Source organism: Calypte anna, chromosome 2 (assembly GCF_003957555.1).
Source record: "Calypte anna isolate BGI_N300 chromosome 2, bCalAnn1_v1.p, whole genome shotgun sequence".
NCBI classification, from domain to species: domain Eukaryota; kingdom Metazoa; phylum Chordata; class Aves; order Apodiformes; family Trochilidae; genus Calypte; species Calypte anna.
This window is the reverse complement of record NC_044245.1, coordinates 81549826-81574843: the sequence shown is the minus strand read 5'-3', so window position 1 is coordinate 81574843 and position 25018 is coordinate 81549826. Positions and strand designations below refer to the sequence as shown.

The 25018-nt window shown below is 38.1% G+C and overlaps 1 protein-coding gene across 1 annotated transcript; it reads right to left on the bottom strand.

Annotated features, from left to right (window-relative positions):
* Positions 1-350: 350 nt before the first annotated feature.
* SPATA48 (spermatogenesis associated 48) lies at positions 351-24816 on the bottom strand. The gene is made up of 10 exons (XM_030444666.1): positions 24804-24816; positions 23932-24423; positions 18545-18627; positions 17218-17291; positions 16411-16549; positions 15904-15971; positions 14779-14820; positions 14117-14224; positions 3614-3721; positions 351-474 (listed from the first exon to the last, which is right to left on the bottom strand). Exons 1-10 carry the CDS (start codon positions 24814-24816, stop codon positions 351-353), a joined length of 1251 nt encoding a protein of 416 aa, XP_030300526.1.
* Positions 24817-25018: the final 202 nt, after the last annotated feature.

Genomic DNA, 25018 nt, shown 5'->3' with positions numbered 1-25018 from the left:
GTGTGGCTGCATGTGTATGTGTATAAGTACACATACACAAAATGTTTATGTCAATGGATGGAACAGCTACAGCATCATTTTCTCTTAGTTAACAAGATATTCCAGTACAGAGAGCAATTTTCAAGCCTTTGACTTATGGCTCCTCTTGTTTTTCATATGGTTTTAACTGTCAACTCTAGTAAGTCATAAATATGAGCATAATGTATTAAGGAGTACCACAAACACCAACCTCTATGTTATTTTATTTTTGTTCCATATTTAAAATATCCACACATCTTCACCTATTTCCTTCCTCCTCACTGTCAGACACTGAGGCTCTCAGTTATTCAAGTAAAACAGATTGACACTTTCTAAACTGTAATAGTTCCTCGTTCTCTCTTGTTGAAAGAATTCTGATGACCAACTGGAGTCACCACTTGAGAAAAAGGTCTTTGGTCATTATACTGAGACAAGCTTCCGTGTTTTGCTATGCATCTGTAATTACAAAAAGTCAAAGAAAAAAAGACTTTAAAATGTGTTCTCCTATTTCTAAATATTTCCTCTTCTTCCCTCTAACTCCATTCTTCCTTAACAGTTATGCCCATTGGTCTTGGAGAATACTAGTGATCTGCAATATTCCATAGTATTAAAATCAGCCCCTGCAAGAGCAATGGTGGTAAATCTCCCTAAGAGTTTGAAATCTTACTTTCTGGATACATGTAATGTGCTGAAAGACACATCCCTGCAGCAGCTGTAAGAAAGGTAGGTTTTGCCTCTTTCCTCTTTTCAGCCTTTCTTGGACAGACACAGCTGCTTCACAACTAATCTGCACATTGTGGAGAACAGCCAGGAGCAAGCTGAATGCATTCAAGCACTCATGGACCTGTGGTGTCTGGAGGGTAACTCTGCTGATGCTGGAGGTTTGGCTTTCAAGCCTAGAAAAATGACTTTGTTGGCACCCTGGCATGCCTGCTTTAGATGCCCACTCCTCATGGTACAGAATACTGGGATGGGGTCTAGAAAATGCACTGGGGACCCTCTGAAAAATTAGTGATAGATTTCTGATATTCTTCCAACCTGTTACAGGAAGAAGAGCTGTAAAAAAGTTTATACCCACAACTTCAGCTGTTGTAGCCCCTTTGCTGCAAAACCCCTAATCAAATGCAGGGCTGACACAGAACTGACCACAGAGTTTTATGTTCACTCACTCTCCAAATGAAAAAAGATTTTTTTCTGACCTAAATATGCCTTTTGAAATCTCTAAAGCAACTTGATAAAAAGGAGCAATCTATCTTTCTACCATCAAATTGACTAGGCAAACACATTTCCATACAACTCAAGGTGCAAATGAATACGTTTTCTGGGTAGCCATGGACAGTTAATTTAAACACAGAAGAAAACACAAAAGAACATACAAAAACTTTCTTCCTATGCAAAAGCTAAGCAATACTGCTACAATTTAATTGTACTAAAGGACCTGGAAACTTAATTTTCTGACTTTGCCTTGGGAGTACCTGGAAATAAAAATACAATAAAAATACATCAATAAAGTTTGATCTATAAAAATAGTGTTTATATTTAAGGAGGAAGAAACGATATTCCTTCTGGTTTACACCATATACAATCCCACAGAGTTCAGAATGCTTAAAACAGGTATAAAGGATTTTGACCCACATTTGTGGAAGCTCCATGAAATAGAAATACAGTGCAGAAGTGGCTGCATGCTGCCTGGTCTATCTGATATTGCTGATACCTTTGACAGGAACATTTATTAGACCATGTTAACAGTAGATGAGAGACTCTCTCTGATACCCATAATTGTCTTCAGGAGACTGGCTGTATATTGCAGACATGTCAAATAAAGCAGATACAAAAACATGCACCACATGCAATCGCTTGCTACTTTCTGAAGCATTATTACAGTCGTGTCTTGAGAATGATCAAGGAGACAAAAGAAGGGGTCATAATTTTTAAAACAGTAAGAATAAGATCACATCCCACATGAAAAGCACTTGGAAGTGAATTGGAACAGTCTGACCCCAGACTGCAGGAATAATCTCTCTTTACCACTCCACTACAGTCTAGCTTGATCTGTGACCACTGAAATCAGCAGGACTTTTATTATTTGGCAGAGGGAAGAAATTGAATTTGTTATGGACATCACTAACTAATGTTGGGAGGAGATTCCCAGCATCCCTAATAGTTTTCCATAGGTTCACAGGGGCCTGTGGTATGCCATCTGAGGTCAGTGAACACCACGCTACTCCAGAAGCAGCCCACCAGAAAGTAAAATTGGGCTGTTGCAATTTTGCAACCAGTGGTTCTGCCCACAGGGGAATGTACTATTCAACTCAGAAAAAGGGTAGTAAAACACAGTTTGTAGTGTCTGGGTGTGATTATGCTAATTATTGGTTTCCTACGCATTCTTCTTCAAAAAAATCAAGGAATTCTGTCCTGGTTCTGGTAAGTCTCCATTAGCACAGAATGAGAACCTTGTTCTTACTTATCCACTAAAAACTAAGAAACTTCATCCACTATGAACTACAGCAACAGTAACACCTGTAGAAAGTAAAAAGAAGTAACAGATGCATTTTCCTGTCTTAGATCACAGTGGCACCTGTCTTTTTGCTCTTGAAATCTGGCATCTGTCTGAAGTCTGTCAATGATCTTGACTAAGATGCATTTGCCTATTTGTCTCTGACATTTACAAGCAAGTTAGTATTGCATCAGGGTGCTCTGAGTTTATCTCTTTCCTAGATCATTATGGAGAGCAGGGAATCAGAATCTAAAGCAAAATATCATAAAGGAGAAAGGGGAAACAAATATTTATTCATCTATTTTGAAGCTACTGGCAGAAAGTTTAGGTTGGTCCTTTGGTTCTAAGCTCTTTGTGCTAACAAAAGGAAAACAGTTTTTCAGCTGTTCTGAGGTGTCCAAGCTTTTCTGAAACTAACAGGAGTTAGACACCTAAATACTTGGTGGCTCATGTTTTTAACAATCTCTGTGTGGAAAAGCAAGAGAGACTAAAGATTGTTAATTCACTTCATGAAGTAGCCAAAACAAGGGATTTGGGGCAATGATGATTTCAGAGTCACAGGGTCCTGGGCTGCATTGGTGTGAGACATGGCATGATTTTGCCTCCCACTGCCTTCAGAGTAAACCCACAATTTAAAAAAATTATTTTTGTATGGCAAATACCCATTTCATAAGTCTGCCAACACCACTTTGGAAACACAGCAGCATACATTTTTCTTTTGGGAATTTTTAACTTTGACATTCATGGGCCTCTTTCAAAACAAGAACAGATTAATAAAATTTGAAAAAATAGTCATGTAAGCCATGACTTAGCAAGCATAGCTAAGGAAAAAATTTCTCGGTGAAGAAATAATCCACACTAAGTAATCATTTAACTCAGTGTAAGGTACTTTCTAATACATGCCTTACAGTATTGCAGAAAAATTCTAAAACATCAAAAACAGATTAGCATGGAAATAATGTGGTGCGATCCCAACTGCTTTTTTTAAACCAGTGGAATATCATATTTAACATCTAATTAATCTATAAGTAAATAAATGCAATTAGGCTTTTCCCTGTAATCTTTCTGAACAAACTGAGAAATATACCTCATACCTACCCATGCACTCGTGCAATTATTGATGGGTTTGTTGATGGAAGATTAGAATTTGCCGGGTGGGTTGCTGACCAATGAACCTTGCCAGTGTATCCATGGATATTTGGAGTGCTAAAGGAAAAAGTTAAAGGGGGGGGGAAGGTGGAGAAAGAGTAAATTAAGTGACTGTAGGCTTGAAATATGACTTACAGATCAGTTCTAAAGTAGCTAGTGTTTATCAGAGCTGGATGGAATAAAAACTCTTCATAATATTGTGAGTAGAATTTCTGAGCTGGCACAGCTTCTTTAAAATCAGTGAAAAAACTTTTTGATGATGTAACTGATGATCTGACCCAGAATCTTTGGTTAGACTTGACAAAAGTGAGTTCGTTAGTGATTTATTTATTTATTTAAATTTTCATCTGTTCAGGTTCAGTATGTGTATGATATTAATGCTTAGAAGTAGCATTTAATCTCAAATTAAATGTCACAGGGTCAAGGAGGTTTGCAAAGAGCTCAAAAAGCAAATAAATATTTTTTTTAAATATGACATAGATTTAGCTCATATTTAGGTTCCAGCTTCAAACATGAAATTTAGGTAGCAGGGCTCAGGCCCACAAGCATTATTTCCTATGGCCTAAAACACAAATACTTTCTTAAGTGATTCTAAACTTGTCTACATTTCCCCTAGAATATACTAAGAATATATTTACATGTATATGTATTATTATTAACACTGCTTAGATGTATCAGCTGAAATTCTAGCTCAAATACACCAGTGGGCTGAGACAGTATGCGTCACACTTTCAAAAACTGAAGCCATTTGTTAATTCTGATGCTAAATTTTAATGTGGAGATAAAAAAATTAAGCAAAAAACCAAAAACCAAACAAAACCCCCCAACAATTTAAGCCCCCAATATGACTTTTTTGCTGTGCAAAGTATGCCAGTATATCACCAGTACTGTTCTGTATTGACAACACCACAAAATAGGAAACTGCTGGATCACACAGGTATCCAGACTGCCCGTACACATGGATGCAACAGCTCATGACACAGTTTTATCCACTGAATCAACTAGATACTTGAGATTGTGAGCCTTGCCTGCATTAGTCCTTTGTGGGTTTCAGACTGCATTAATAATAAAAGTGCCTCCCTTGAAATGATCTGAGAGATTTTTTTTTTGTTCCCCTGTACTCTGAAGAAAAATAATCAGTTCCTTTAATTATAAAGTGTATAGAGCTACTGGTTTCAGTGCACTTGATCAGCTACTTCTCTGCAACTAAGTTTAGCACAGGATGGAAAACTGGACACATGTGAGATGTGTGGTTTACTAGAAAATTTGCTGACTTGTGTACTAGGAATCTTGGTTCTGAAATTCATCACCTGAAAGAATAGCAGAGGTTATGACAAAATGCTGTATCTACCTACCACAAATAACAAAGGACTATGTGTGAACTATACTTGCCACAGGAGCACTGCTGGTATATGTTGGAGTCTTTGTATTTATAATTAGCAGAAAGACCATCTAGTTCTTTGCCTTATTTTGAAATAGCCCTCCATTAATCCATACATCCAAAGAATGCTTTATTTTCTGGGCTATGCTCCCACGTGTGACCAGCTAGAGAAGATGGCTTTCTAGAATCAGTACCCAACTTCTGCAGCACTTGGGAAGTTGTTACCTATAGGGAATTGCCAAGTAGTTAGCTGAGCTAAGTAATAAATCTGCTCTCTGTCCTGACAGTAGCCACACAGGGGTAACAAACAGGCTTGAAAATATAAGACAGCTGCAGAACATAGCTTCAGAATTGGAAAAAATGGCTTGAAGACAAATTGACTTTTTCATGTTGAAGAAAGCAATGGTCAGGCTATGTGCAGAAGAAACAGCTCTGTGTACATTTCATCTGCATTTGCCGAGATCCCACTGAGGGACACGATGGACATTGGGTGGGTGTGAGTCTAAGCACATATATTCAGCTCAAACTGAAATGTGATCTCTTCGAAGGTATCAGTCAGATTGTGAACACAGTTTTATTACCCTGGTGACATGCAACATACCAAGATACATCTCTCACATATAAACAAGAAATTCCACTGAATTCCTTGAAGTTGTATGAGCATTACAGAGAAGAGAAAGAGCTCAAAAGAAGCCACATACTAACTTGCAACATTTTATATGTCTGTTTAGAGCTAGCTCATCTAATAACTATACAACTGTGGAGATAATAAAATACATTAAGCACTGCAAGCCACCTGGTTGATAAAAAACTTCTGACTTTTAATATTTCCAAAATGGAAAAGCATCATAAATGGTCAAAAATTATTAAAAAATCAATCTTGAGAGTTAACTTGAGATTAATGTCTATTCAAGATTGTCTATTAGAAAATACTGGCACAAGTTGGTAATATGTGGCAAAGATGTAGCTTTGAAGTAGAACAGAGACAGGGAGAGAAAAGGTAGAAGTACCAGGATAGTAAGACAGCTTACAATAAAAATAAGCTGCTCCTCTTCTGGGAACCTGCAAAGAAGATGCAAAAATGTTCTGCGGTTGTGTGTTTGATAAAGCAGTAGAAACTGAGGTTAAAAAAACACCCCTTTGTCTTTTTGTTTTTGGATCGTGCTGTCTAGCTCTTGTGTGTTTCTCTAATGAGCTGCTAAACCAGACTGTTGCTGCCAAAGAAATCAACTGAGTGCCAGGCTACCACTGGGCAACATATAAAACTCCTCTGTGGTTTTGCTGTCGTCATGAAGCTTGCTTTCTGTAACCATGACATCTCTCTTGTTCATACACTTCCTTGTTATCATGCTAGCAGCTCTTAGTCTCAACAGTAAGAAACATACAGTGTTGACAGTCGAATCTCTGCAAGCTCTTCAAGTGGAATGTAGTGATTCTGAGTGGCTCTGTTCTGGTGTGCCTTTGTTTCATTGGTCCAAGATTTTATTTTTTTTTCCTGGTAGGGTAGTGTTCAGGAAAATCTGTGTGGCCACCTATGCAGGCATTTAGAGTTATTTGAGAACTACCTTAAGGTATCTGAGATAACCCCCTATAGCACAGGACCCATCGGATCTCCATATTGTTCTGAAGCAAGAAGTGGAAGTGATGTTCGAGGTTGACCCCTGGGAATTGAATGCCCAGGTTTGCCATGTAAATTCCATGTCAGATGCTTTTATGGGAGCACAATCAAGATGCCTGCAAATAATTTGCAATTCTTGAAAACCTTGGATCCAGCACTTCAGACTGAGCATTTGAGGTATCTAATTTTGTGAAAAAAATCTGTTGAGAGCAATTCAGTAGATTCTTACCTTGCACTTACAAGCAAAGAATTCCTAACATCATATTCTTTCTCAGAAACACTGTTGTATAATTCTCATAGAACCAAATCACCAGATTAAGTAATTAACTAGTTAATTTGGTTACTGCAATTATATACCAGGCATCTCAGGTTGCAATCACAGTATGTAAGACTTGCAACTGGCTTCCACCTCAGATTCCCTTCCAAGAAGATTGACCCGTCACATGTTTGTGGACCTTCGTTTTACTCCATGATGCTGTTTGCCAAGAATAACGTGTGGTAAAAACACCTCAGGTGTGATGCTATGTGAGGAAATTCAATGTAGTCTCTTGTGATGGGAAAGAACATACCTGAGAGAACTTGTGGAGTCAAACAAGGTGCTCCATGAAGAGCAAAGAATGGTATCAACAGGATTTTTGAACAGAGCATTTGGGGTTGCATTTCAAACCCTTCTCCCCCAGCCGTCACAGCAGGATAGGAAATGGGTATTACAAATGTATTTGGGGTTTCTAAAAGCTTAAAACCATAAAAATGGTAATCCCTCTGAAATATTTTGAGTCACGTTGAACTGGAGCATTTTGTTTATAAAAATTCAAAGAATTCTATTCTGCTTTCAACTTTTCCAATCCCTCTTTTTAGTTGGGGGTAATATTTTTCAGAAACAAGAAAGCATCTCAAACCAGCAATAAAATCTCACTTGGAAAATGTCAAAGTAGGATATTTCAGCTTCCCCCACCCTCAAGCCCCTGAATGACTCAAACTGGAAAATTGCTAAAAAGGCATACATGGCAGACATGCAGTCAGTTTCTGAAGACAAGAGGCATTGGGGGAAAGCTCTTAAGCAGCCCATGAAAATGACTGTGCAAGGTGCAAGGCAGCAGAGGCTCCTGTCCCCAGCTAATTGTGGCCTGTGAGGTATCTGTGGTAACTTGAAATGATAAGGGATGTATACACACAGTCAGTTGGAAGCTGACTACACTGAAGAAATATGACTGAAGTCACTACAGATATACTGACGTGACAGCAGCACTTTGCCCCAGTGTGCCTGGGAAACCAGGAGTAAAGAGTAGTTTCAGAGAATAGCTTTGTGCAAGAAGTGCAGGACTTGAAACACTTAGGATTTGTCTTCCTGTAAACTGTACCTATTAAGAGTTCACATTTCTATCAGCTGGTTACAGAAATGGATTTTGGTCATATCCTCTCCTCTCTCTGACACAGACAGCTGTGGTGTGGAGTCACTTCAGCCTCCTCTGCCTTCATCTTTCAAAAACTAATATTACAATCTACTAGTGCTATGGCAATTAATTAGCTCATGGTTCCAAACTGCTGCTAAGTAAACAGCACTCTGTTAGAATGCATATGCATTGTGTAAGCACTGCCCTCTACTGGGTATTAAGAGAGCTGATGAATTATTACTGACAAGTTTTAAAATGCTAATGACTGACAGATTTTTACTTAATTCTGGAGGTAGAGGCCATTAAGGTAGAACAAGAAACCATAACCTCTGTCCTGACTCCTGTCAAATGTGAAGAGGGAGGTTGCAGTAAGCACCACAGTGAGAAACCAGGAAGTTGCTGTGCTATGATACAAGACATGCAAAAGAAGAAGGAGGCAGATGTACCACTTGATTGGTATGAACTGTTGCTACACTGGAATGCACTAAGTGTGCTACACTATTACTTCACTAAGCACTGCTAACTGAGTGAGGGTGTAAGGGAGGTCTAACAATGCCAAGAAGGAGAGTTACTTGTGCCTGTCAGACTGAGCATTTACCAGTGCACAGCCCCTGAGTGCTACAGAGGAAATCCCCATCGCCACTGCGGGAGGCCTTTTTTTCCATTGACCCTTAAAACACCTGCAGAACTAAAATACCACATAGAGCATAACCTTGTTTCAGCAGCTGATTGAGGAAGAAGTCACCAAAGGAAAAAGCTGGTGACTAGAAGTGGAGGAGTATTATATAAAATTACATACCTATAAAGGTATTTAAGAAAAAGAAAAGAGCAGATTATAATGTTGGGAATCCATATGATACAGTTAAACTAGTTTCTATATGTTTTTCAAAATCATTAGATTTTTTTCAAAGTAGCTGTTAATAACAAGAAAGAATGAATTGGGTCATTACTTATTTTCATTTCTTAATAACATGGAGTGTCCCAAAAGTGCACAGAGAACTTAGCAGCTTGAGCCTTCCTGGAAGTCACTGTAGGTGTGCTGTGAAGTTTCCCCCCCTGTGTAACTTACACAAGACTTCTTTTTTCCCTTGATACACATTTGGGTTGGAGCAGCAGTTACACGCAAGAGATTGGATTTTTAGAAGTGCTCAGCGCCTAAAAGTTTCATTGTGGGGTTTGTGGCCAGATTGTCACAGGAGCTTAGCAATCAATGTGCACCCAGAATGTGAGCTCTTTCAGAATTCTGGTTTTCATGTGTGGTTGCTGAGCTATTTTTGAAAACCTGGCTGGCTGCACATAACATACTCCTTAGCTCTCAGTTTGCTTCCCTCCCTAGAATATGGTTAGCTATGTGACATATAAAACCAAAAGCAGTATTCAACTTCCACAAGTGCATAAATATTATAAGGAAATAATGAACAATAAAATCAGTAAGAAACAAAGAAAAAAATAACCAAGGAAACAGACAGTATCAATTCAGATTCCAAAGTCTTCTAATGCAGATCACAGGGTCTCAGTTCTGCAAGATATATGAACAGATACTCAATGCTACCGCAGGTCAGGAAATCTTTTTAAGCAGAAACCTTTTAACTCATTTATTTAAATGGAATTTAAACTTCGTGGCTCTGAAAAAAAGCAAGCAAATACAAGAAGAGAGCTTAAAGTCAAAAGGCGAGTAGAGAAAGTAGGGAAAAAAAAAGAAACACGAGAAAGAAAAACTACGCACACCAAAAAAAATCCATAAATTAAAAGCTAAAAAAAGCCACCTGATTCAATAGATAATTGCTGTCCAGTATGCCAAAAAAAATCACAAAAGTGTTGCACAATGAAAACACAAAAAAGCAATAAAGCATTGAATCTGGAAACTTGCTAGTTAGTGGCACAAAAAAGATGAGCCTGCAACTCTTCTGCTCTGACCAATGTAGTCCACTTGATGGAGCACTTTGAGCTGTAAACTGAGATCATGCTAAGTTTTACAAAGACTTTTGGACATCTGCTGTTTGAAAAAGAAATACATTAGAAAGAGAATTTCAGAGTGCTCTCCCAAACAACCTCCTCATGTTTTTACTGGGTCTTTATAAAAAAAAGATTTGCATGTTGTGCTTGGCAAAAAAATGATAGAAGATTTCAGCTTTTAAGCATACATCGCAACATAACCAAAGATAAAAAAAAGGAACAAGTTAAGAAGATTCAGTAGTGCATGCAGAGACCAAGGATATTAAGAATGATGCTACACTCCATGGCTGGAACAGACTTCAAGAGATGCTGTAATTTATCCTTTGTCCCCATTACAGGCTTTAATGCAAGCCTGGAAGAGAATAGGAGGAACTGAATTACCATCCAGGATCTTTGGTCAAGGGCAAAGATGAAAAATCTAATGTGAGAAAATCACTTCCATAGCTCCCTTAAGGACATGCTCACTGACTTGCCTACCCTGCCACCAGATCACAAACATACCATTGACCTCAGATTCATAAATCTAGCTCTTCTTCAAGTGCTAAATCTTAATGGGGCACAATACTTATGCTATAGTTTTTTAAAGACAGTGAAGGCTCCCACAGCAATTCCATGCCTGAACCACAGAGATAAACTGGATTAAAAATTGCTTAAATGTTAAGTCTTCACTTGTGTCTCAGCCTAACTTTTAAGAACTGCAGCCATCATTTTCTGCTACTTATTATTTTTTTAAAACCAAGTTTGAACAAAGCACCATTTCTATTGCTTAAAGCTCAGAGTTTGGTTAGAAAAAAAAAGAAAGGCAGAAGATATATAAAGTTTAATTCCTAACAGAGCTAATGATTCCCTATTGGATACGGCAAACCACTTAGTTCCACAGCACCTGGTTTCTCATCTGTAAAGCTTCCAAATTGCACGCTAAGGACTTCAGAGTGTTATCTAGAGTGATGGGTGTATGCACAGCAGTTTTTTGCAACACTGATCTTATACTAGGGCTTTTAGACTCAACTGTAGCATAGATTATGACTTTTATCTTTTTTCTAATTCCTTAAGAAAAAAAGAAAAACAGAAGATGGTTTCCTGTTCTGCCAAAAGGAAGAGAGGGTGGGAACAAGCAAAACATGCTCAGGTTTACCACTCTTCCTGTTTGTCTCTGCAAAATTACAAGACAGATGACTCTTAGCCAGTTTCAGCTTTGCAAATAATTTGAATGGCAACCACCTTCTTGCATGGTCTGGGGAAGAACAGTCTCTCTCTCTAGAGCAATGCCCAAGCACTGACAACGTTGCCCAGATGCTGGAGGCAGGAAGTACAACTGCTAGTCCATGAAAGACAGAAAGTGACTGTGTACAGAGACATTTTTACATGTACAAAGCACATTTAGCTTCTAATTTAAGCATTGGAATGGGCTGCCCCAAGAAGTAGTGGATTCTCAATCCCTGGAGATATTTAAAAAGAGACTGGATGTGGCACTCAGTGCCATGGTCTGGTAACCGCAGTGGTAGTGGATCAAGGGTTGGACTTGATGATCTATGAGGTACCTTCCAACCCAGCCAATTCTATGATTCTATGGTTCTAAATCCAAAGCATGTACATTACGTCTCAAGGATTCTGGGGGGAGTCTAGTGGCCTTAATTCCTTTACACATATTTCCAGGACTACTGTCAGATGCACCAAGAAAAAAACCCCATATATATATATACACACATATATATACACAGGGGTCACTTTTCTGTCTTCTTTCTGACTTTCTTCTTTCTTCTCCTTAAAATCATAGCATGGTGTCTACACAGTTGATGTCTAACAATCATACAGACAAAATATACTTTATGAAGACCTTAATAGAATTTTCCAGCTGTAACTGAGTTTTTCACAGCTTTGAGTTGTCAGAAAATATGACACAGAGAATACTGGAGAAGGTAATGCAGAACTTTTGCTCAAACCTCTAAATCCACCATGATACCATACACCACAAATAGTCCCAGACAACATTTTTGTCTGTTTGCAGCACAGTCTATATATCACCTTCTATTCTTCAAAGCTGTACAGCACCAGTAGTATGATATGGCAGAACTAAGGGTTCATAGCTCTGCTAACTACTCTTTAAACTCAGAAAACTCTGTTAAGCACTATGTTGTTTGTTATATGTGTTGTATTTTTGAAGTGCATTTCTCAATAATTTTACACTATTATATCTTCAAATTCAACCTGAACTTACAAGTTAGATGAAGGCTTGGAGAAATTTGTGCCGGAAGTAAGAAAAAACAATCAGAATGGTACATTATGCACCTAAAAGCTTGACATTAAGAGGTTTGGTGCTAGTAGTATGGGTCAATTTTAGCTATGGTACGATGCTTACTTTGCCTGTGAACCTAATGCTATAGTGAGTAAAGCTGAGTAAAGAACGATGTGCCATTCATTCCCCTAAGTGTGGCAGCATGTGATGCATTACAGAAGGACATGCATTCTCTCTGTAATTGTTATAAGAAATAGAAATCAAGTGACAAGGTGGGGCTCAGAAAGTCCAGCTACTTTAAAGGAAGCTCCCACACACTAGGAATGATTAGCATGTACTTTGCTGTATGTGAATAAGGCCCAGCAGTATGCATTTTCTTCATAATAAAGAGGGAAATATTTTTACAGTTTCATCCCTTTTCCTTCCCCCTGTAGTTTCTTCATGAATGTGGACTGCGCAAAACCACTAAAAGCAAAGAAAGTTAAGGTCTATGCAAATAGAAAATCTTATTAAGTAAACAGAGCAGTCTCTCTCCTCTTTTGTTTTACCATTTTTAGTTCTTACCATTATGCTTTTACTTTTACCGCTTTACTTGCTCAAAAGTTTTCAAATTAACAATTAATGCCAGCATAAGCTACTAAAAGACAACTTCAGGAAAGGCTTAAACTGAAAACCTTTGCATGTCATAGCTGACGACCTAGTTAAAAGTCAGGGGGTGTTTCTATTTGCAAACTCACAGGCCATCTAGTGTCTAAAGTTAAAAATCACACGTTTTTAACATGGCAATATTGAAGTCACACTTGGGGAGTGACCCATGGAAGAACGGTGTATGCATTTCTACACAGCAAACCTGTTATTATGACTAAAAAACTGGAAGTGTTTGAAGTATGAAAGTATGTCATAGTTTGAAAATAAACTCTTTTTTTTTTTTTTTTTTTTTTACAGAATGTGATCAGCAGAAATTCCTAAAATTCCTGGAGCATGGTAAGCTCAGAACCTGCTATGTCCTCCCCACCTGAGTCTTGAATGTAACACAAATTCATCTTTTACTGCTGGGCATTTACAGAAATGTCTGTGTGAGGCAGTCGCAAAATCATTAGGAACCACAAGGCAGGTATTTTGGAGTATGATCTAGCAAATCTGCTCAGACTACCTGCACATGCAGCTTTTCTCAATTGAGAAAAAGGACAAAGTGCCTGCTGAGTTCTTAAAACTTGGTTGTGCAACTAGTCTAGCAAGGTTAATAGCAGGGGGGGAGAGTATACTCAGCTTTCCATCCCAGCCTAGGTCAGAGACTGCTGATGAATTCATTAGACAAAGTCAGTATATTGCACTGTTGTTACCAGAGGCAGCCTATACTTGTCAGGACAGACACACTAAAGGTTGCTTTTGGTCCAACAGTCAGCTACTGTCAGTCTATTATGATCATTCTGTACTAGATGGATTGCAAGGTCCCAGAGCATCTGTAATCAACATTTCTGACAGAAAAGTGTGATGCTTGATGCTAAGAACATAATTTCCCTTAGGAAAGTAAGGAACTAATGTGATACAATAAAAAAACAGGCCTTAATGTCATCCTACATGACGAATGTTTTATACAGACCTACACTGACCAATGTAGGCAGTTACCACTGCAACCCATTTACTACTGTTTTTAAAAAGGACTCTTCAAGTACAACTTTGACTCTGAAAGCCCTGTTTCTCGTGTTAACAGACATCATTCAAGTTATTAATAAGAATAAGCAGAATTCCCTCCAGTTTTTTTCAGTCTTTTGGCCCACGGTCAGATCTTCAATGGATTTTCCCCTTTCCCAACTAACCACAAGTCAAGAGGCAGTTCAAAAATCAACTAAGAAGAGAAACCTACTGTGCAGTGCTTGTGTAGCGAGGCTTTAAAGTTCGCACATGGTGAAGGAGGATTAAGTCTTCATCAGGATTGTCAATGTCTTCAAAATTTACTGCACCAATGCAGCCACTGTTTGGATAGAGAGGAAATCAAATATATGTACATTATTCATAAGACAGCTGGCAGGGGCAGCTGAACCAAATAATACATGGTCCAAAAATTTAATTATTTATGAAAATGAATGGTCCTCAAGAAAAAACATGGAGATGAACTGCCCTGTGTGTCTGGCATGTCCCAAGATGAAAACAATTATCTGCTGAACTTGCAGCATGGAACAAATCACAGCCCTAATACCAACGTGCAGAAAAGAGCCTTGGGAAATATGGAAGTAAGACAGAAATATGCCATCTCTTGTTCTTTTTGCTACACCCATAATCAGAGTAGGATATTCTCCCAAAGAGGACATGATGGATCGTGACTTCTAGTTACAGGTAAAAGGCTGGAGTCACCTGCAAACAGAGGAGACTCAGCACATGCTCTTCCTTGGCGTGTGGACCAGAAACCAATTTAAGATTAGTTAACACAGGGCATCTGTAACTCTTGCTTCAGAAAATGAGAAATGGATTACTTCAGCTAAATCAAAAATTTGGGAAGTAGAAAAAACCCAGGGACATTGTACTTACGTATACAATGGGATTTGACAGGTTCGAGGGCTGCGGCTTACACTGTTAATGACAAAACAGATAAATCACCTTTTTTTTCACCACACAGAATATTCTGATGGAATATTTATGAGTCTCAAAAGAGAGGTGGTGACAGGTCAAAGTTTTGCTCTTGGAATGATGCAATGCTCACTTGAACTTGGTAAAAGACTGTGGTAAATTATTAGCCTGGCACATATGCTAAATGACCCAGTTCAGCAGGAAGAATATTGTCTTTTGATCTTCATCCTCAGACACTGGGACTTCAGTTAATTTGCTAGGATAATATAAGCAAGTTTTCTTAAAAAATTAACTGCTTCTCTACTTCCAACACTTCTTTCATTCAGTTCTTGAGAACACGGGAAAATTTAACATCAGGTCTGAATTTCTCTCTTGGTCTGTCCTAGCAAACTGCTCTCCTTGGCCATGTCCCTATTCCTTTGAAAGAGCAACATTTATCACAATAGTGTTTTCTACCTCCCTTCCACCCTGCACAAGTACCTGTCTTTCCCATTATATGCCTGCCTGTGCCCAGTAGCACACCTGTCCACCAAGTTTGCTGACCAAATCTGCTGACTCGTGGCCCGGAAAAGTGGCAAGTTCCAGCTTTCCTATCTTGCCCCCAACCAAGCTTTCCTTCCCCATTCTTTCTCTATCTTGCCCTGACCAAGCTTTCCTTCCCTGTTCTTTCTACTTGGCTCCTATCTGAGATCTTCTGAACTGCCTGTCACTCTCTACTAGACTCATGTAAAATGTTCCATTCTTAGATTGTTTTAGATTCTACAGACAGCAGATAAAACCTTGAATTTGTACATATGTACAGTTACCATGGTATTGTCATGAATGCCAAGTCCCAATGCAGTCAGCTCTATGCAGTCATGACAATAATCCCCTTAAACAACCTATTCTGTTCTACTTTTTGTATTTAACTTTCTCGAAGGTGAAATGTGTTAAAGTATACTTTTAATGTGATTATTGATTTAATATCTTGACTTCTCTCGTTATAGAATATTGACGAATTCAGTCTTCCAAAATAATTAACTGTACACAGACTTCATAAATGAAGTGTTCAGAGGACCCCGATATTCACAGAAAAATTAAACTTACAAATTAACAGGCCTCTTTGGAGAGAAAAATGATCTTCTTTGAAATCTGTCCCAGAAGCCTCCAACAACCTAAAATCATAATTAAATGCTTCTTGTAAGGCCACATTACCTAGTTAATTTGGCTTAACAGATTTTCATGTAGCAATCAGAACCAACTACAGGACTAAATTTTAGTTTAGTAAAAATAATTGTTATTACAGTTAATAATCACAAGTGAAGTAACTTAACGGTAGATTTGTTATGCTACAGCATTGTTCCTAGCAACCAATTTTTCATTTATACCCTTATAATCTCTTCTGGAATTATTCATACATATCCTCAATACCAGAGGAGGGGGGGGAAAAATACAGAATAATCTGAAACAGTTACTGAAGTGTGCTGATGGCCTTACATGCTCACTTAGGACTTCTAAATACTGCTGTGGGTTTATGTCTATGACCCACCCAAAAGTTAGGCTCCATTTCATAAGCAAAATCTGAAACCAGGTGGCAAGAAACTGTTCACTGACTTGGCTTATTTCAGGTTCTGGATTGTATCTCCTTTTTGTGAAACACTGGGAAACAGGATCAGCTAACTCCTCCACTGTTGATTTCGGAGGCTGGATTTTGGGAGGTAACAAATTATCCCAAGGAACTTCTTCATAAGCTCTACATCAACAATAAAAAAGAGGAGAAAAAAATCTTGTGTAATCTTTAGTGACTAATGTCAGTAGCTAGATAATAAGGAATTACATGATGAAGAAAGATGCAGAAAATAACAAAGCTGTATACTCCTAGTTTAAAGAGAAAAACCAAAAAAACTGGAGTTGTATGTTCCCTGTTGAGGAACCAGTGGTTTTGGTACAGTTTCACAGGCTTACCTTCATTAAAAAAATTCATTAAAAGTTTTTCACTTACTAATTGGAAGAGGTAGATTTTCTTCCAGTCAGCTTTCAGTTTTATTTTGTCTAAATTTGAATAATCAGTTAAGTGAGACAAAGCATAAATAGAGATCAGACACCCATCATATCATTCTTGTAACAGGCATTGAAGACAGATATACAGAATGCCCTTCTGGAAACTTCCATTTCCCTTCACTGTCTATGGGGAAGTGGAGATGACAGGCACAGACTGGACAGAAGCTTTTAGATTTACTGAAGTTCACAAGATGAATCCTATGCTAAATGCTGTTAAAGCATCAGAATTGCCAAGAGATTGTGAAACTCTTTGTAATCTTATATGTCCTCCTGCCTTAGGGTGCATGGTAGCAAAAAGAAGATGAAAAAAATGAAGCAAAGTACAAGCAAAAACTGGCTTTAAAAGGAATATTATCTCACTTTTGCGTACTTGACTTGTACAAATAGTCCCTTGCTTTTTCTTCTCTCAATCTTGCAGAAGAATCGCTTAATTCCTGGAGAAACAAAATACATGGCAGAAAGGAATGCTATCAACATATGTGATACCATGACTGCTCATTTAAAGAGTGAACTGTATATATACATGCATTTCCTACTTCACTATCTTTTGCATCAGATTGAGAAACATGCTGTTTCACATACTTTACCAGGCAGCCCTGGAGATCAAGAATGGATCCATTTCTGACAAGTATTATTCAGGAAGGAAAAATTTAATATAATGAATATAAGTTTAAAAGCTAATAAAATGTCCTCGCCTCTCTACTCCTCAGGAATGTAACTTTCCATTTATTGTATTTTTATAAGTTTTTATAAAATTTTTATAAAATGGCACAGCAAACACATTTTAAAGTCTCTCAGATATGCCTGATGTATTTGTACAATGCTCACCCCTACAAGTTTTGTTTCTCAGGGTTCAGTTCTAGGGCCAGTTCTGTCTTATCAACAATCTGGATGCAGCAGTTGAATACACCATTAGCACGTTCAATTATGAAACCAAACTGGGAGGTGCTGTTTACTTTTTTGACGGAGAAGAGGCCTTGCAGAGGGATCTAGATATTTTGGAACACTGGACTGTGACTGATGGGATTAAATCTAACAAAGTGAAATGCCATATTCTGCACCTGAGATGGAGCAACCCTGGGCACAAGTGTGATTTAGGAAAGGAATGGCAGGGAAGAGCCCTGCAGAAAGGGATGTGGGGATCCAGTGACAGGAGGCATGGGAATGGTTCAAAGCTGCAGCAGAGAAGCTTAGACTGAACATTAGGAATAATTTCTTTACTGAGAGGGCGAAGGATGAAGAATGCCATTACATTTTCAGACTTGTGCTATGGAATCACTGATAAAGTTTGCTTTACTTGCTTGTTTGTGACTTACCTATGTATTAAATAGATGAGTTTTGTATGTAGTTTTGGTATCTTTTGTGCATTCTGGTATTTTCACTCTCAGTCTCCAGTTACACACAACTGACATTGGTAGAAACACTCCCATTATACTTTAAATGCCGTAAGCAGAGTAATACTAAAAAAATGAAAATTACTGGAGTGATGGCTACCATTAAATCTGTTCATGGTAACAAACAGCTACCCAAAATAAAGCCCTTAGCTCAATATAATTAGATGAAGGAATGAAAGCCCATTTTCACTACAGTACTGTAATCACTGCCAGAAGTATGTTAAATTGAAAACAGTCTACAAAGTGTTTTAAGCATGTTTTCTGTCACTACAAGAAAAGCATGAGACACTTGCCTTGAGATTGGGGTCCATATAAAATGCAAAACCATGGTTTTGGTCAGGTGAAGTGGGAGCAACTGCCATTGGAGTTCTCCAAGCTGAAAGAAAGAGTTTCCTATTGTGTTAATGAATTTGCAGCAAACCTTATGGTTTTAAACTGGGTGAAAACAGTTTATGGCTTCCTATAAAGACAGATGCACTGATGTTCAATGAACTTTTACCATTCTGAATTACAAAATTCCACAAAAATACATTAAATTTCATGGAAGATGGAAGTAAGTGATAAAAAACATCACAACATGCATTGCTATGGTTTGGCCTACTCCACATATTGCAATGTACATTACTAACCATATAAAGGAAAGTATCCGAATTAGTAATCATAATAAAATTCTTTATTCTAGTAACTTGCATATTGCATTTCTATAGTTACATAATCTTTGCCAACCCTGAAAGCAATAAACAAGCTATCCCTTGAGCAATAGGTGACTGATTTCCTACAGATATTTGTCTCTCTCCTTCACCCTAAAAACTTCATATTCCAATAATCTGAGCATTCCCTGACCAGGTCTTGTACATCAGGCTCACTCACCAAGAGGCCATGCCCTGCAGCCACTACAGAGTCACCTATGTACTCACTGGTGAGCCAGTACACACATGCTGATAACCAAGTGAGGTGCTGCCAAATGGAAAGATGTTATAATGTACGAGGTTCAATTCCCTCAAGAGGAACACTCATTTATGTCTCTCCTCTCCTCAGACTACAACTTTCAAAAATCTTGCAGGGGTGCAATTATCCTTGAGATGCTTGTAATTCCATCAAATTTGGCAGAAATTGGCCAATGGTGTTAAAAGTTATTAGAGGCAAATCAACAGATTAATAATAAAACCAACCAACCAACAAAACAGGTAAGGAAACAACCTGTGGCTTTTGGGAACCAGGATAAAACTGACAAAATACTCCTATAAAGAAGGTAAAGGATACGCATGAGAGTATCATTAAAATTTCAGTGCCATTACCTATATAATGCTTTTGGTGACTAGGGGGAAAACGTATTTCTAAAGCATAATTTGCTATACTATACTTAAAAGGGTAAGGCAGCCACCCAGCCACCACAACTCTCTCCCTATGAATACTAGAAGCTATTATTTTGTATTAAGAATGCACTACTTAGTGTTCAATTTGCTTTTTACTTCCAGATCCTATGAATTTCTCATGCATATGAAGGCCTTCATGTAGCAAATTTAAGCTAATTCATAATAGAGTTATTTTCCTCCTCATCTGCAAAAATCTGCAAAAAGGTATACTTTGGAGAAAATAGTTCAAAGACTGCAAGTTGAAAATCACTTTGCAGAATGCAATATTATTTCTTGCAGAACTAATCACTCTGACATAGTTCAAAAGAAAACCACAGCTTTCAATAAAGGAGACTAATTTTGCTATCTTGATGATCTTTGCAAGTACTGAAATAATATGACCTGGTTATTAGAGTGACCTGGATATTTAAAATGTAGGAGACACTGGAATCCTGTTTTGATATACCTCACACTCAGTGTGCTCCTTAATTCTGGATTGTTCCTGATTGATTACTTATCCAAAGTGATGATTACTCTGGAGAAAATGCTTCTTACTTCAGGAGAGAAGCACTGGGAAAGGAACTCTCCTATTCCAAGGCTGGGGAAATGAATATAATGCAACCACAATTATTTCCACAAGTTCTACATAAAATTTTTAATAGGGTCTCTTCAAGTAATAATAGAATAAAAATAAGCTCTTCACATGGATAAACAATTGATTAGATGATCAAAGAAGGAGGGAAGGGACAAATGATCAGTTTTCCAAGTGGGTGGAGAGCACTGGTAGAGAGACCTGGGGATAATTCATCTGGTTTTAGGATTTTGTTGCTTAACATACATTCACAAATTACCTGGAAACACAGGATTGGAAGTTAAGTGGTGGGTTAAAAAAACAAATGGATATATTAATGAAATCTATAAATACATGACTACTAAAAACAAACACACCATCTCCCAGTTGTGAACCCCTGGTCAACAAATCGTCACACGATAGGAAAATATACAGAGAAAGTATGATAAAATTCTTTGTTATTTATTCACAATCTTGAACAGAATACTGGACTAGTTAGGCTTTTGAACAAATGCAAATATGGCCACTCTAGTATCGGCATGAGTTATGCTTATTTTTTCCAGAAAAGGCTTTCTATCAAGTCTATAGACAAACCCCATAGTGTTTCCCTTTTCACAGTTTTTGAAGAAAACTGTATTTACACGTGCCAGCTTGCAGTAGGGGCAGGAAGTCATCTCTCCTTACCAGACTTTTCTAATAGCCTGGTTCCTTCTGCAATCCCTATGCCCATCTCTGTGTTAAGCCATACAAAGAATAATAATGAAAAAGTGGGTATCAGGGTTTCATCACCAGGTCTTCAGGTACAAATATAGCTGTACAGTCAAATTCTGAGTTCTTCCTAAGCACTGCAAAGACACAGACCACAGAGAAAAGGTTACAAAATTCTGTTGTCATGTAAGAGAAAGAGGCTCTACAGGCAAGAACTTCCTAAAGACCTCATCTTCTAGCTCTGAGCACCTGTGCCCTGTACTGACCCAGAGTATATAAAGAATAGCTTTTCATCTCTCTCCATCCTCTAGTAGGTAAGATTCTCCACTCTTTAGGATGACCTTCATGAGCTTATCTTCTTTGCTTTGCTATCACCAAGCCTCATTCTTCAATAAATTTACTTTGCTCAGTAGATGCAACAGGCTGCTGGGGAAGTTCAAAGTAGCACTGTTGACTACCAAAGCCATAACACTACATCTTCTCACAACAGAGAACCTCCTGTCTATTGCAGATGTTTTATATACCTCAGCTCAGCTATTGCAAAGGCTGCTTCTCTCCTGTGTTTTTTTACATTTATCCCTGACACAGTGGAGACTGTGACTGTAGAATTTGCTTACAAAATGACTGACTGATCTCTTTCAGCACAACTTCTCCAAATAGGTTAGCTGGGGAGTATCTTGGGACTTATATCTAGAAGGATAAGCAACTTTCAATACATCACATGCTTGGGGGTTGGTAGTTGGGCTCTGAATCATATAGCTGAAGTCTGGAATTTGTTTATGCAGTCCAATTAAGATTAATATCTTAAAACTCAGCTACTTTTTATATCTATATATACAAATTTGTTGTTTATAAGTCAGCATCACATGAAAACCTGGAAGCTAATCCTACGTTTGGAAGAACATTTGCATACCTTCCCTGAAGAAAAAGGACTTCTTTTGACAGCTTCAGTGGAGTCAGTTTTTCACTCTAACAGTGAGCTTCACCCAGTGAAAAAGCCCCAGGAAGCCACCAGGTGGTTTCTATCTGCTTTCTGGAAGTCTCCATTTCAGAACACTTTTTTAACTGTAATCAGGGTTCCTGCCTTGAAAAGTCAAACTTTGTTCATTTCAGGTATGTGTCTATCTGCCAGAGTATTGCTATCTCTCTCTGTCTGCCTTTCCCTACATTGGAAAAAATAATGGTCAGATAGTACTGGATAAGATAGGGCAAGGTGGTCTTAATCTAGAGCAGGGTAGATTTGGGTTGGATATTAAAAAGAAATTCTGTACTGTGAGGGTGGTGAAACACTGTAACAGGTTTCCAAGAGAAGTGGTGAAGGCCGCATCTCCGGAGGCATTCAAAGTCAGGCTTGAAGGGGATCTGAGCAACCTTGAATTAGTTTAAAGGTGCCCTGGCTCACTGCAGGAGGAGGGCTGGGCTGTATGACCTGTAAAAGTCCCATCCAACCTAACACATGCTATGATTCAATGATTCTCAGCTCTTTCCCCTTTGCTTTTCTAGAGGCTTACAGAACAAAAATGAGAGTTCGGTTCTGATTGATATCTGAGGTCTTATTTCATATGTAAACTGAAAACACAGTAACTGAGAAATAAGAATGAAAAATTATATGATGAGCAACAAAACAAAGGAGTCTATTTTTTTATCCTTTGTGGTTTCTTGGGTTCTTTTGGGTTATATGACTGCAGTAAGCTTAACATGATTTAAGATGCAAAGCTCAAAGAGATTACAAGGAAACAAAAACGCTGCCTGAATTTATAGCACCTGGAGACTTTATAGCGACAATAATATAGATAAAATATAGCTAACTGTAGAGTGAGAGTGTTATCTCTATATAGTAAAACGGAACAAGGAGTTTATTTACATTTTTTTACCATGTTGAAAGAAATGCCTTCTCCCACCTGTGAGCAAGCTGTTTGAGTTCTCATAAAATTTTGTTCTATCTGTAATTAGCATTTATCTATGAATATAATTTAAATTAACTTAATCTTTATAAAAATTCAGACATATTGCTTGGTGCTTATAGTGTCTGCCTTTAGAAGTTCTGGGAAGATATTTCTGCTTTCCAGAGTTTTCATCAGAAAATTCTGAATATTAACCACCAATCCAATTTTTGCTTCATGCTAGAGAGTGAATTGCCATTTTGATGCTCTACTCAATATAAAATGATTACTCTCTGCTCTATTTCTAATGCCTTGATATAAAATAAAAGAGGTAATGTGGACTTTGATAAACCTGTGATGACAGTGCTAAGGAACTTCCGTTCTCGAATCATAAATGTGCTGCACTGCAACTTGTTGGGAAATACTAAAAGACACAAAAATATCCAGGGTATTTCCCAAAGCTGGAGTAATTTGTTATTTTGGTTTACATTAAAACAAGTGCTCACAGTGTATATAACATCACAATTTACCTAAATAGATTTTTGAAAATATTATTTACCTTCAGAGACATCATTGTTATTATTATTATTATTGTTGTTGTTGTTATTATTATTATTATTACTTTAGCATTGGAATGCTCATTATAGTTTGCTGACTGGGTTGGATATTAAAAAGAAATTCTTTACTATGAGGGTGGCGAAACACTGTTAACAGGTTTCCAAGAGAAGTGGTGAAGGCCCCATCTCTGGAAGTTTTCAAAGTCAGGCTTGAAGGGATCTGAACAACCTTGATCTAGTTTGAGCACATTAAATGAGCACATTAAAACAAGTGCTCATAGTGTATATAACATCACAATTTACTTAAATAGATTTTTGAAAACATTATTTACCTTCAGAGTCTTATTATTATTATTATTTTAGCATTGGAATGCTCATTAGAATTTGCTGACAGGTACCTCTTCGCTTCAGCAGGGACAATAAATAAATCATACAAACACTTTACTGCAGTTGTTAAATTCAGTTCAAAAATTCAGGGCAAATGTATTTTCTAAGTCTGCTCTTTTAGGACTTTGGGGGATGGAGCTGAGAAACAAACTGTATTTTTTTGTTAAGCACCACCAATTTCTTTGTTAATTAAAAAATAAAAACAGTGGTTTGCTTTACCTCTGACTTGTGCCCTAACAGAAGCATCTGGCACAGCCCTGGAGTTCCACCTTCTGTTCTGGTTGGTTTCCTCCAGGAGGATCATCTGCTTCCTGTGGGCTTTCGGGCCTCTCTTTCCTGTGATGGGGACCCGCTGGTGAGGTTTCACATCGCTGTAGTCCACCAGGGATTCAATAGCTCTTCCAACATTGGGCTGGAGGGCAGCATCTGCTCCTGCACTCACAAAACCTGAGCAGGGATCCACTAAAGGCACATCAATCCGGTGTGGAAATAAAGGGCAATTTGGCCATACTGGAGCCAGGGATGGCATTAATCCAGGAAAAGGAGGACTGGTTTTCTTTTCAAAGTTGGCAAAGCCGTGGCTGTTCTGAGAACCTCTCCCAGCAGTCATGCACGTATTTTTTAATGGACTTCGACTCTGTTGGCGATCCATCTCGTGAGCCAGTTCAACTGACAAGGTGGACTTTTTAAAAGCACTTGCCTGACTTTCAGCTCCACGAGGAAATACAGTCACACCCTTCTATCGTTCCTATGTGGCAGTAAATTCAAAAGACTCCACTTGCTCCTGCTTCTGCAAGTTCCGGGAGCCCTAGACAACAATCCACAGTAAAACTAGATTTCATCCTCCAGCAGATCAGTACAGAGAGAGTTCATAAAGAGCAAGGCAGTAGATTATGCTGTGAATTCTTCCCTGAAAAGACATTTATCAAGTAAGATACAGAAAGAACACAGCCTCTGAATGAGCAGAGAGTTTTTTTGTTCCTTGGTAACGGTGGAAATAACCTCACAATGAAATGTGTCCTGGTGTGAAACATGGTCCCTGTATACCACAGTACAAGTGGGTATGCATAACAACTTGAAATGGCACTAACCATTCTTACTCATCTAGTAGAAGCAAAATTAAGGATATGGTGTTTTCACTAGAGTATTTTCAAACAAGCTGCTGGTATCACAAATTAAACAGAAATACAGATTTAACACAAAGAAAATTTATCAAACATAACTGCAGCAAAATGCAAGTGCAGAAAACTTAAATTACGTGGAGTAAATCACATTGACATCAAATATGTCCATGCAGCTTAATTGC

Bases quoted from the DNA above. Each gene is read 5' to 3' on its own strand.
- SPATA48 (XM_030444666.1), bottom strand. The intron at 18,628-23,931 runs GTAAAGCAAACC...TCTTTCTTTCAG, and splicing joins TGTTAGGGCACAAGTCAGAG to CTTGGAGAACTCCAATGGCA. The intron at 14,821-15,903 runs GTAAGTTTAATT...TGTCATTAACAG, and splicing joins CCAAAGAGGCCTGTTAATTT to TGTAAGCCGCAGCCCTCGAA.